The 14,245-nt window shown below is 43.4% G+C and overlaps 1 protein-coding gene across 1 annotated transcript; it reads left to right on the top strand.

Moving 5' to 3' along the window:
- Window positions 1-1,776: 1,776 nt before the first annotated feature.
- LOC128723136 (ribonucleoside-diphosphate reductase large subunit) lies at window positions 1,777-4,932 on the top strand. The gene is made up of 4 exons (XM_053816848.1): window positions 1,777-1,816; window positions 1,908-1,996; window positions 2,131-2,308; window positions 2,592-4,932. Exons 1-4 carry the CDS (start codon window positions 1,777-1,779, stop codon window positions 4,829-4,831), a joined length of 2,547 nt encoding a protein of 848 aa, XP_053672823.1. The 3' UTR covers window positions 4,832-4,932.
- The last annotated feature ends 9,313 nt before the right edge of the window (window positions 4,933-14,245 follow it).

Genomic DNA, 14,245 nt, shown 5'->3' with positions numbered 1-14,245 from the left:
TAAAATATAAATGTACAAAAATAGGAAAAGATGCAGAGGGAGAGAAGAGATCGATAGACAGTTAGAATAGAAAAAAGATTAAACTAATTGAGTGATTGGGAAGCATTATAAGTTAGCTTGTCGTCATGTGTTTGTGCCATATGCACGTTGTTAACCAGTAGAAACAGATTAAAAAAAATTAAATATGGAAAAGAATAAGCAGATAAAATTTTGCAGATGGTTAGGGAGATTGATGTAACGGAAAAGAGGTTTCATTTAAATACGTTCATTTTTTTATATTAAAAAAAGAAGGACATGAAGGATTGAAAAACGTATTGTAAATTATGGATCGACTTTTTATAAGATGGATTGAAAATATGACATAGATTTATAGATATTTGTAGATTGGCTGATTGATAGATATTTAGGTAGATAGAGATAGAGAGAGAGAGAAGGTATCATATAGAAGGTAGAAAAAGCTATATTTTCTCTATTTGCATAGAAGAGTGAAATTTAAAAAATTCTGAAAGGAATGCATGAGATATTACAAATATTACAAATTTTAATGTGTATTGTAAGAGATTAAATATGGAGACAACAATGGATATGTAAAAAAGCGAGTAGAAGAGATTTGGAAATAAGAAAGTTTAGTTGATTCAGAAAGATGTTCATTGAATTTATTGAATCCAGATTTTTAGGACATATGGCCTATAGCTATATATAAGCGGAGCTCGATAGCCGAAGCGTTAGGGTGCGGCACAAACACACGATAGTATCGGGATCGAATCTCGTCTGAGCAACCCTCGTAAGCAGGACTGACTATCCATCCAGTTACGAGTAATTAAAAAAAAGTCATGAAAGCTTGACTAAGCTTAGCAAGGTAGACAATGTCAGTACGACGTACTCAATTGTGAGCGGGCCAGTAAAGAAGAAGAGGCCTATAGCTGCCTGTCCCATAGTATAACTAGGATTGAGGATCAGTCCTCTTAGCCACGGGTTAATACAGGAGTGCCTAGGAAGTTGGGCATCTTACCGTGGGCAAAGTCTAGTAAAGAAGAAGAAGAAGATTCTAGATTCAAGGGTTTGTGTAGTAAACTGGATAAATGTTGTAAATGGCTCAATGTACTTAATATGGGTGCATAATAGGATTTCAGAGTAGATAGAATAGAAAATGTGTGTAGTATTTCCGTAATCGAAAATTGTAAAAACGATGTGTACGATTGTTTTTGTGCTGTTGGACCTTTACTGTTACTGAAACTGTAGATGAAACCTTTAGGTCATGTAATGCATAGGCAGCGAAACCGCGGTAAGTTTGAATTTTGCATGGAATGATAGCGTTTGGTCCATCGACAAAGCTAAGACTATCTTCAAGGGGGTATCATACTGATGTATTCTTATCAGTACTGTCAGTTATTTTACTTTTCGTGGATAGTATCTCACTTCAATTGCACACAATGGAATTAAAAAAAATATTTTAACGAAAAAATATAAATTCTTTTCGCTACTGGCTATTTTGAAATTACGCAACCGAGAAAAGGCCTTTCCTTTGGATGGCTAAGCGATGTCGCTTAGCTGCCAATGAATGTGTATCAGGCAACAGCCAAAAACGTCAAACTCGTGCTGTCAAAACAACGCGCGAAATTGTCGCTTCATTTTTTCATGCGGTCGTTGCGGACAGATTGTGTGTCGCGGATTGTTGCATCAAAGTTAAATTTATTACTGTTCGTTGTTTGTGAATCCATTAGAGGAGTGTTTAATTTGTTATTTTTGTTCTGTACATCGCCTTAAACTAACAAGATGGTGCTGAAGTCGAACAAGATGTATGTTTTCAAGCGAGGTAAGCAATCCCTTTGTTAAACACGCATCGAAGCGGCATAACTATATGGTAACCCCGTTTGATATTTTCTCCATATTTGTTTGCGCAAAAGATGGCCGAAAGGAGGAAGTACATTTAGACAAGATTACGTCGAGAATTCAGAAGCTATGCTATGGGCTGAACAAGGATTTCGTTGCCCCGGTAAGTATGAAACTTTGGGATGATTATGGGATTGTAGTTACGCTGTATAAACGTCTAGCCCTGAGGTGCGGTCCAATAAACTATTGTTTCCCCGACTCCATTTTGCGATCCACTCTTTCTAATTTATTCCACAGATCGTCATTACACTGAAGGTTATCAATGGGCTCTATACAGGTGTTACGACTCAAGAGCTTGACAGCTTAGCAGCGGAAACAGCTGCAACAATGACAACTGAACATGCTGACTATGCGATCCTTGCGGCTCGTTTAGCCGTTTCCAATCTACACAAAGAAACAAAGAAGCAATTTTCGGGTAAGCATGGTTCAGGATTAGTTTTTTTTTATGAATATTCCTTTCTACCTAATCACTTACTATCTTTAACTAGTTGAAGGTTTCATCATATGTTTACAAATATAGTTTATTTCTATACCTCGTTCTCATAGTTCTTCCAGTCCTGTTTTTTTTTCCTATTTTAAATAAATTTTACTCTATTATTTAGTACTGTTATTTGCGCCGCATGTAAACTAGAAATAATGAGTTTCGATGGGTAACTATTGTGCGGTAGTAACGTCGATGTATGCACTTTTTCTTACAGAGGTTATGCACGATTTGTACATGATGGAGAATGAGTATTTGAAAACCAAGTCCCCGATGATATCCGAGTTTCACTACAAAATAATAATGGATAATGCAGACCGTCTCAATTCGGCCATTATTTACGATCGCGACTTTGGCTATAATTATTTCGGCTTTAAAACTTTGGAGCGATCCTACCTGCTCAAAATTAAGGGCAAGATCGTCGAACGTCCCCAGCATATGCTGATGCGCGTTGCCATCGGTATTCACGGCGAGGATATCGATGCGGCCATCGAGACGTACAATCTGCTGTCGGAGCGATTTTTCACCCATGCTTCTCCAACTATGTTTGCTGCGGCGACACAACGTCCGCAGCTTTCTTCCTGCTTCCTGTTGACGATGTCCGACGACAGCATTGACGGTATCTACGATACGCTGAAACAGTGCGCCCTGATATCAAAGTCAGCCGGTGGCATTGGGCTGAACGTGCATTGTATCCGTGCGAAGGGAACGTACATCGCGGGCACAAATGGAATCTCCAATGGTTTGGTGCCGATGCTTCGCGTGTACAATAACACGGCGCGGTACGTCGATCAAGGAGGCAATAAGCGACCCGGAGCATTTGCAATCTACCTGGAGCCGTGGCACGGTGATGTGTTCGAGTTTCTCGATCTGAAAAAGAACACAGGGAAGGAGGAGGTACGTGCGCGAGACATGTTCTATGCCCTTTGGATACCGGATTTATTCATGAAGCGAGTGGAGGCTAACGAAATGTGGAGTCTTATGTGCCCGCATGATTGCCCCGGATTGTCTGATTCGTGGGGCGAAGAGTTCGAGAAACGGTACGAGGGCTACGAGAAGGAAGGTCGCTTTATTCGCCAAGTAAAGGCGCAGGACCTGTGGTTTGCCATAATTGAATCACAGGTGGAAACCGGCGTGCCGTACATGCTGTACAAGGATGCGTGTAACCGAAAGAGCAACCAGCAAAACGTGGGCACAATAAAGTGCTCAAACCTTTGCACGGAGATCGTGGAGTACTCTTCAAAGGACGAGATTGCCGTGTGCAATCTTGCATCGATCGCGTTAAACATGTTTGTGAGATCGGATCGTACGTACGATTTTGGCAAGCTGAAAGATGTCGCTAAGACCGTAACGCGAAACTTGAACAAAATCATCGACATCAACTACTATCCGGTGCCGGAGGCGCGTCGTTCGAACATGCGCCACAGGCCCATCGGTATTGGTGTGCAAGGTATGGCCGATGCGTTTATCCTGATGCGATACCCATACGAGAGTGAGGAGGCCCAAAAACTCAATCAGCAAATGTTTGAAACAATCTACTACGGTGCCTTGGAGGCTAGCTGCGAGTTGGCTGCCCGTGACGGACCATACGAGACGTACGAAGGTAGCCCGGTAAGCAAGGGTATCTTGCAGTACGATATGTGGAACAAGACACCTACGGACCTGTGGAACTGGGCGGAATTGAAAGAGAAGATTGCCAAGCATGGCATTCGCAATTCTCTACTGTTGGCACCGATGCCGACGGCTTCAACCGCACAAATTTTGGGCAACAATGAATCCTTCGAACCGTACACATCGAACGTTTATAATAGGCGCGTCCTGTCGGGAGAATTTCAAGTGGTGAATCACCATCTCCTGAAGGACTTGACCGAGTGTGGCCTGTGGGACGATGATATGAGACACCGAATTCTGGCGCACAACGGATCGATCCAGAAAATTACGGAAATTCCCCAAGAGATTCGTGACATTTACAAAACGGTCTGGGAGATATCAGTAAAAACTTCCATCAAGATGGCCGCCGACCGTGGAGCGTTTATAGATCAATCACAGTCGTTCAACATTCACGTGGCTGAACCGAATTATGGCAAGCTGACATCGATCCATTTCTACGGCTGGAAGATGGGCCTTAAAACGGGCATGTACTACTTGCGTACCAAGCCGGCGGTAAACGCCATTCAGTTCACGGTGGACAAATCGAAGCTCCAGGGTGCAAATCAATCGAACGTGAGCCGGATGACGAACGGCGATGGCGACGCGAGTCCGGAAACGTCACAAATCGGCCAAATGCAGCGATCTCTGCTGAACGGAAGCACCAGTACTCCCCAGCGAAGCGTGAATGGGGGAGGGTCAGATCAGCAAACGCAAGAAAATGGTTCGTTTGCGGAGCGGAATAGGCGAATGGCGGAGATGGTTTGTTCGCTGGAGAACAAGGAGGATTGTATGATGTGTGGATCGTAGAACGATCTTCATGATTTTTGTCATTTATCAGATTACATTTCGTTCATTTTATAGTTAACTTAACGCTAATTTTAAAAGCTTCCAATAAAAAAAACGATTCTATGGTTACTGAATACAGTCGTGTGTATGATAATTTTATATAAAGCAAGTAATAAACTTTTTGAGGCGAAGTGTTCGAAACATTAGCTCGTGCGAATGGCGTTTGTTCATTCATTGACCTCTTCTACTACAACATGAAGAAGTATATCTTTTTTGCCTATGATCATTCTCGTTCAGAACACTATCTTTTAAGCCAGGGGTCTCCAAACTACAGCCCGCGAGACCTTCCCGCGCGTCCCGCAAAGCTTTCGGTTTAATTTTGATTTCTAACCATTATTTTGTTAACAACTATAATACTTTTCAGCAAAACACACATTGTTTCTGGGAACGCTTTCTGATCTCTTGTCTAGTACCATTGTGCAATGTGTAATAAGTGATTTCATTTCATAATCCAATATTATTTTTGCAGAGATGAACTATGATTGGCCCTCAGCTGCGGCTATTCCACTCAATGAGGCCCGCCATCTAAAAAGTTTGGAGACCCCTGTTTTAAGCTATTCGTGAACCTGCGATTGAACTGAGTTAACCAGTACTCCGATCTGATCTTACGGATATTGCAATGTTGAATGTTTCTGTCGGTATGTTGGAATATGTAGGGCTCCTTTTCATGTGGCTTTGAGGTCGAATTTTTGTGTTTGAAACAAAACAAGTTAATAAATTACCCAAAAAGAGCATCAAATTCGTCTGTAATGTGAGCATAGAAATCTATTGCTAGGATCACGTCAAGTCATTTTGGGAAATGATCCAGTCGCAGACCGATCATCCCCTATTCAGTATGTTCATGTTAACTTCACTTTAGTTTTAGCAAGATGTGCAACGATTCTATTGACAGATTGCCTCCTAAAGCACCAATGCAGCGATAAAAACAAGTAAAATAATTAGCATTTCATCATCGAAAAAAGGCATCTAGCGTCATGCAGCCTTGCATCTGCTGGCTGTGTTAAGTTTTGCTTCCATGCACCGAAACAGCATCAAAAAGCTCACCGCTTGCAAAACTTGCACGAGAGCAGAGAGCTTTTCGTAGAGATACACCGAAAGCATAGGCGGCTCTCGCGTAGGGTTTCCACAATTTGTCAGCCAAAAAGGAAAGAAAACTTCCATTCCCCAGCTGTTCGGCGAGCACGGCGAGAATGCTTTGCTCACTGCTCGGGCCGTGTTCCGGGTGGGCTAACGGGTCGGCCACAACGCCGTCTCTCCGTGGAAGCGGAAGGTGGAGCAAAAGCTTCTCTTTCCAGCTCGCTCGTGGCTCGTCAGTGCAGAAGCTCGTGGGGGGTTTTCAGTTGGCCGTCGCTGATGCTGATGTTCGCCGGCGTTTTTAGTTCGTCCGTTCAAACGAGGTTTCACTGCTGTTGGGTTGTGTTCAAGCGGAGTTTCGCTACGCTGGCTTCGATTGCAGAAGGGGTTTCGAGTAATTTTGAGATCGCGATCGCATTATCGGAATGGTGAAAAATGGCTTCTGGTGCTTGCTTGTGTGAAGTTTGGGTTGTTTTCGAGGCACCCTAAACCCCGGGCCAGCTGTTAGTTGTTTTGCGGGAGGGGGGATAGTGCAAAAAAAGAAAAAGAAACACCTCCCTGATTCTCCCAGTGGCTTTGGTGGCTCGTGTGCCCGGGATACCCGGGTGGGGTGTTTCCGGTGTCAGCTGTTTCGCGTGCGAAGTGCACTACTATGCCTTGATGAAGCGAAAAAGGAACACTAGAACACATCGTACGAACCTGAATGATACTCGCTGATAATGGTGTACAGCTGAAAATTTAAAGATTTACCGTTGTCATAAACGCCACCAGAAGGGTTTGCGTAGGTGGCGAAAGGTGAACGCGTGGCGAAAAGTTTCTTACAGGATGAACATGAGGATTTCATGGCCAGGCAATCGCACGTCGTCGGTTACGGCTTCAATTGTTGTGTTCAAATATGGATGAGCTACGCTGGTTGATAGCGGTCGGCGTTGCCTCTAGAGCGGTATAGCTTCTCCAAGAAAGGACATCCACCAGGTGACAGACAGGACGAAAGGTAAGGGATCATTCAGCGGAAGCGATCTGCTGGGGGGTTTCGATCTCGCACGCTTGTTAGATTTTATGATATCAGGAAAGAAGAGCTAGAGAAAATTGCGGAAAATACACAGTGAGCGAAAGCAATGAGGAGAAGGCGTGAGTTGTGTGCGTGGGAGAGAGAGAGAGAGAGAGAGAGAGAGAGAGAGAGAGAGAGAGCACCCAGTGAAAAAAGAGCGTGTGCCGGTTGGGAACAATAGACAGAGCGCGCCCCGGAGAGGAATGGATGTTGTAGCGCAGGAACACCACCCAGGAATTGGTACATGCCCACGCGGGAGTCCTGAAAGTGCGCTTTCATTCCGCTTGCATTACACGCGCGTGAGATGGGCAGCTACGTTGGCCTGCTTTTGCTTTGGCTTGCGTCCCACAAGCAGACGAGTCTCTTAGTGGTCGGAAGAAACGCTCGGGACGAGACGGTGAGAAGTTTGGCCCACTTTCTTTCTCTCGCTCTTTCTCTTTCCGTTGCGTGTTTCGTGCTCTTTTCTGCTCGCTATCGTGCAAGCGGATGTATGGAACATCGAAGGGAAGACGCGGACGGACTCCGGATGACTTGACGGTAGGGCAATTTAGCTCCACTCTTCGAAACTCTTCACCCACGGCTCACGGCTCTGATTTTATGCTTCACTGTGGATAGTGAACGCACGCCGCGAATCCACGACGACTAGCAGCATCGCGTTAACTACTACACGTGTGTTATCGCTGCAAATGCCTTTGCTGATGCGATGTGCCTTGCACTTTTTGATAAGCGCCAAAAGTAGCGAAAACGACCCCAAGTCGGATTTGTTGGAGCCGTGCAAATATATATATGTGTATATGCGGGAGTGTGAGATGCAGCAGACGGCGAGACCAACGAAATCAAGTGACTGCAAAAAGCCGAACTCGCGATCCAAGGACAAACCTAACACATGCAAATACGCGCGAAATGCTTTCTAATGGCTAGAAGGTCAAGACTTGCATTATCGGAGCTGCTTTTTTCGTAGCTGCAATGAGACGAGTTCGATCGAGTTCGAGTTATTTGCCCCTTAATGCATACACTTGACCTGCAGTTGGGCTGCAAATTGTTTGTCGAATCGCTCGAATTCGCAAAGTACGTGCATTGCAGAATGTTTAACACCTTGAGTGAAAAGCGTTTTTTTGGAAATTCCACAAAACGCCACGGTCAAAGCGTTACATGCTCATATGTATTAGGAACAGTTGCACCGGTTATTATTCTTCGTATATGTAATTCCGGCATTCGTATTCCTGTTTAGTCATAAATGTGATATTTGTGACCACCTAAAAGTTTGTGACATGGCATCCTGGAAAATTTGACGTCACCCACTTTCTGGGTGACGGCGCATTCAAGGTGTTAAAGGATTCGCATGGGGAAAAACAATCATTATAAAGCTGTGCCACTTTCCATTAATAGTTTTGTGCTTCTCAAATAACTCACGATACTTATTTTTGTATCAGAAAAGAATCGATTAATGCGAAGTTTTCGTAAGAAATTAAGTTTCTCAGCGCCACTAGTTCAAAATTAAAACGTTAATGTTTTTTTGTGAATCCACTTTCTGATGTACCGGGTGGGGTGCTTGTAGGGGTTTCGTTTTCTCTGTTTTCAACTGTGTGGCTACGAATAAACCAGCTCCACTGTTGCAAAGGCATGTTATAGCTGGGCGGTAATAGCACCTTTCGGTGAAACTTGTATTATGCAAACAAATCGATAGTTTGTTGGTTTATGTTTTGTTTGAACCACGGACTTCCGTCATCGCACACATCGCTAGCGCTAGCCCAACGATCGTTTTGGACTCCAGCCGTTTGCTTGCCTATCAACCGAGCTTACAAATGCACTTGAACTACTAGCCTCATTCTGGATTTGGTATGTTTGCGGCATATCGGGAACCGCAACACGACTCTAATGTACCGCTGGATCGCTTCGTGAACTAACAGTCTGCGAAGGGACTGATGATTCGCAAAAGCCCGTTTTGATTGCGGAAAGGGAAATTTTATTAGCGTTGAGAACAACACAAAAAAGCAGGAGCTGTAAATTGATTGCATTCGGTGGTGTGAATTTATGTCTTTGACATAAATTGATTGAGATTTTATTGACAATTTTTACACTAGACTACACGAGTCCGAGAGACATTAAAGTGTCGAGCTATTTGATGCGTTATTTAGTAAAACAATTTATTAGAGTTTGTTCCCCACTTCAAACGAAAATTGATTGCATGATTAATTGTGTGACTGTGAAACAAATATATATATGTGTAAAATTTGTCCATTCTGGTGACAAATAACACAAAAATCAGTTAAGCTCTATTCGAATACCTCCAGTTTAAATGGCTTGTTTATCCGAAAATACACTTTAACATACGTACGCACAATCGCTTCTACCTTGATTATCCGTGAATCCAACGTAACTCCACTCGAGAGCAGCTATTCGAGACAGGCTGTAAATTAACTCCACCCTTAGTTCCGGCAGTGCCTGATGAGCGGAGAAAAAGCCATCCAGCATAAACGTGCTAATGCACCGACCGAAAAGAAAGCATTTCGCCGGCTTCACCCGAGACCGCGGCCCAGGTCCGGGGTGGTTCGGTTTTGCCCGGTTTCACTAACGCAATGGTAGAAATTTTTGCTAATAAAATATCTCCAAAATGTCACGTTCGAAGTGAAAGTGATCCACTAGGAGAATAGGCTTTCTTTCTTAGCGCCTGTCGAGCATCGCACCCTGTGAGTGAGGTTCAAAGGTCGAGTGAAAGGAACGCGAATACCTAGAATTCCGACTCAGACACGCTCGCAGTGTATGAAATTTAATAAAAAACTCTCCCAACTTTTCGTCGTCTTCACCGTTTCGGTGGGCAGATCGAGCAAAAGATTGTCAAACAGCTGTCGATTAGGCGCACTGAAGCTGCATGAGTCACATTCGGGACACACAAAAAATAGGAAAATGTCGTTTGTTTTTTCTTCTTCTGTTTGTGCGTTGTGTTCAGGCATGATAAGACGATAACGAAGAGTTTGAGGAGCATGTGGGAATGCTGTTGTTTTGCTTCAGTTGCCGTTTGCGAGTCCCATTTGACCTTTCCTATTTGTAGCATCTTGTTATACTTGGTTTGTACTGGATTGTCCTGGAATATGTTGTCTACTAAAAGTATTCCGCTGATGTCGATAAGAATACTCATAATGCGGTACCGCATGGGCTCCTTGTAATTATCAGCCAAAGCGTAATGTGTTGGTTTAAAATGTGTATACATTTTTAGAAAAAAATGATTGAATTTGTGAAAAAAAAAGACATTCTTTAAACGCCAATCTGGTCAATCATGATCAAACGTTGTTCATACTAAACGCATGTAAAACAATGCTGCTGGCTTATCTTAGGCTTGCGTAAGATTTTATTTATGCCATAAATAATTATGCTCCAATGAAAACACTAATGGTTATTAGCCATTGGCATTGGCTCTTATAGCCTTTTTTGAAAATCACTTGAATAAGCATCCTTTAACAATTTTAATAAAAAACCACTGTGCAACCAAAAACAAATATCGCCATAAATCACACTTTCCGTGCGGTTCGGATGCCCTGGCGAGATTGAGTAATCAAATGCAGCCTTGACATTACAAAGCCGAGAGGATTAAAATTCGTTGTCTTCGTTTCGGAAAACGACCAGGTGAAAGGAGATCTACACACGCGGCACCACCGAGTTGGTTATTGTGGTTAATTTCATGTTAACTCATGGTGCATGAATGTTGTACACAATGAAACAAATGATGTGATTTTCGTTCATAATTTGCTTCAAAAGTTGTACACCTGTTAAATTTAGCTCATTTTACCAAATTATTCATATATTTCAATCTTTCAACCACAACCATAAACTGTAGCGATTAGTCGGTGGTGAAATTGGTGCATGAATGATTGGTACATTTGAATGATGAGTAATGATATTTATTGGAAAGCGAATCGATGACGCTTGCTTTTGTTTCTATTGCCGTTAATCACAAACATCACATGTGCGTTTGCTGGAAAATAAACCCAGCTATGCTATTACACCGGTGCTTCTCACGGCTAACCATCAGCAAGAAATTGTTCCCCGAGGGAACCCTTCGCTACCATCGTTCCACCATCGTGTGGCCCGCAATGTCCTTTGCAAATTGAGCAGGCACACTTTGTAGGTTCGCGCGCACGCCGTACATGTGTGTTTTTGCCCTACTGGCCATAAGTGACCGTAGCGACCCAAATTACTCTGCCTCTGTCTCTGTCCACTACCCACCATCCCTGCACGTGCCCTGCAGAGGATGTGTCTTTACTACCTTTCACTTTTGCGACCCTGCCGAGCGTGTTGGTGCAATTGCGACGTACTGTCACCGACGTCATCTGCGCGTGGTGATCATGTGTGCGATCGGTTAAGCCAGTCGAGTCAGCCAGCACAGCACAGGATCGCTTCAACTTCTGACGTGGGCTGTGCTGAGCCAAAGTTGAGCCAAAGTCTCTCCCAAATATGTTCCCTTGGATGTTGAATGTTTCAGCGCGATCCGAAGCTTTATCTGTAGCAGCATAGCAAATCCTGTAGGAATAGGAGTACAGCTGAGTTTTTTTTGCGCTTCGATAAAAGGGTTCACCCGTGAAGAGTCTGGTTTGTTTGTCTCAACAACCGTTTCGAACCGAAGACGGCCAGCTGCGATGCTAGAATTTGGTGGTGGTGACCCCGTTTGCAGGAACTCGTTCTACAGCTTTAACTAGCGCAGTCTGGTTGGTGATCACATCGGGTATGTTTTGCCGCAGTGTAGCGATGCTCGTGCCGAATGGGATTTGCGCAAAACGTAGTAGTTCTTGCGCTTGCACTACCTTTCTGGGCGATCGATTGCCTGGTAAGCGGATAGTTACGGTGTATTTAGTAACGTTTGTTGGTTGTGTTTGTGTGGGTGGAGATTTTAATATCGTCATGCTGATCTCCAAATCTGTAGATTCCAAATCTGCAAGCGAGATAAGCTGAATAATTTTGTGCAGAGAAAGATTTACCGTGTGTAACAGCATATTGAGAGATAACATATTTTTTGTTCGAAAAGTTTTTTTTTCCAAAAATTGGTTGCAAAATTTAGGTACACACTATACTCGATAAATACGGCAAATTTGCTACATTAGGTTGACACTAGATCAACAATTAATAACAATGCTTAATAATACTACAACTATACGAAAACTGATAAAAATATAACAAGTTAAACTTAGCTTGACATAATTTTTTGTAGGTCATTTTACTGCAAATCTGCCACACATATGTGTCATTCTACTCACGTAGTTTATTGTAAACTTCATTTTGAAGCAATAAAAATGTCTAACTTTTTTGACACTAACTATTTTCATGTGGAGTCGAGAAGTGCTTGATAAAAATAATTTGCGTGCAAGAGATATTAAGAACAGTTTCCGATACATGTGTAGCGATCAGCCTTTAAACCATGTTTTGCTTATTTCTCTGGGTGATAAGGATTTTTTTTTATCTGATCTGTGCTAGGAAACTGTCAACGGTATCGGCACAATATCGCTGCTGTGGCCCAATGTGTACATGTACATTGACGATGAAAAATGAAAAGTTAAACCACATTAACATACAACCGTATGGTGGTAAAAACTGACAAAAGAGTCACGTTTTATTTTGCACCCCACTGTACAGACACAAGTGGTCATTTACACGTAGCAGCTTTTTGCCGACCTTCTGATTGTTTCACCCAACGAACGCAAAATTGCCGTTTATTGGCGGAAAACTCGCCAAATGAAAATCCTCCCTCCGATGATGTGCCTGTGGGGGTGGCTCGGATGCCTTGCATGCCAGGGAATCGACTTTGTGGTCGGTATGAATTTTTCATTAGTGCTCTCTCGGTCACATTCTTCAAAACATTGTAGCTCGCGCAATACGCCTGACGGAATGGAAATGCAGTGGCGCAGTTATTACGCACCCGAGTGCACCTAGCGCGATTGCACTCATCTCGTTCAGCAGCACCACAATGCGCTCAACCAGATAACGCAGGGTTAATGAATTCTTGCACAAATGAGATGCCACTGCAAAAGCGAAGAAGCTGCATTTAAACGCATACCATGACAATGGCCTTGCTCAATTTGCCTCCCAGGGCTGCTGCTGGGGACACTAGCCGGTGCTGGTAGTGGGACAAGTGCCATAAAGAAGGCCGGTAAAAATGGAGAGCATTTTTTGTTGTTGATGTTGTTGTTGCTGGTGTATCAAATGCTTGCCCTTGTCCCGTACGGTGAGGTCTTACATCATTCGCACTTACCGAGAGGCCTGTGGCTAGGCGTGGAGGAAGCTGCAAGAAACTTCGTTAAGGCCGTGGATGCATATGGATGGAGGAAAAGAGGAAATCGCCATGCTTGACTTGCTTGCAAAAGGTCAAATTAAATTTCCAACGTCTTTGGTTGCGCACCTGAAGCCGGAAGCGAACCGGAAGCATTGATGGGTTTCTGATAAAAATGAACAGGAAATATTAATATTATGGCAAAAGACGAGGTTTTCGAAGGTGTTGTTTGGAGATAATTCGTGCTAAGCTTGATCAAACTAGCCGGTTGTATTCAAAACCAGTGCTGTTTTGTTTTCCGTTCCATGATTTCAGCGTGAAGCGTTATCAATATCAGATTCAATTTTCAAGCCAAAAGCTCCTAGTCCGATGGAATGAGGAAATAAAGAACTCGTGAAGGACGACAACCATCAGATACGTGCGATACGGAATTGATTTAAATACAATTTGGTCACTCCTTCTTTACGGTTGTGAACTAGTTCTTGTATTTTGCGTCCCCTAAACCAATCCAATCCATTTGGTACTAATTAGCTTTGGCGTGTTTGCTGCCGGTGACGGTGTCGGAAGCACAATAAACAGCAATTTGTGTCGTAACCGATCATTGCACTAATGTAATTGAGTTCTAATTCTGTCCAAGCACCGCTTTTCTTCAATTCTCTCGGCATCAGTTTGCTCGACTTGCTCGCAACTTTCAAGGGTTGATCGACAGTGGTAGCGCTGTACAGCGGCCATGTTGAGCAAGCGCTAAAGTTTCGCGATTAAAGATCGATCAAACGGACAAGTACGCAATCGAAAGTGGTGCGAGATAGGTCCTCCAGGTCGCTAAACATCACCGATGCCGACGAAACTCGACCAAAACTAGTACCGGGCGCTTAGTAGAACATGACACAAATTCTCGGCCACACAGGTGCAACGTTCATGTGTGCTTGTGCAAGCGAACCGCCCGCCGAGTGAAACTGTGGTCTTGTAAAATTGGCAATCAGTTTCCTCT

Source organism: Anopheles nili, chromosome 3 (genome assembly GCF_943737925.1).
Source record: "Anopheles nili chromosome 3, idAnoNiliSN_F5_01, whole genome shotgun sequence".
Lineage (NCBI taxonomy): Eukaryota > Metazoa > Arthropoda > Insecta > Diptera > Culicidae > Anopheles > Anopheles nili.
The sequence above is the reverse complement of the archived record's forward strand: the minus strand, read 5'-3'. Positions and strand labels throughout refer to the sequence as shown.

Bases quoted from the DNA above. Each gene is read 5' to 3' on its own strand.
- LOC128723136 (XM_053816848.1), top strand. From the start codon at position 1,777: ATGGTGCTGAAGTCGAACAAGATGTATGTTTTCAAGCGAG. The intron at 1,817-1,907 runs GTAAGCAATCCC...TTTGCGCAAAAG, and splicing joins GATGTATGTTTTCAAGCGAG to ATGGCCGAAAGGAGGAAGTA. The intron at 1,997-2,130 runs GTAAGTATGAAA...TTTATTCCACAG, and splicing joins ACAAGGATTTCGTTGCCCCG to ATCGTCATTACACTGAAGGT.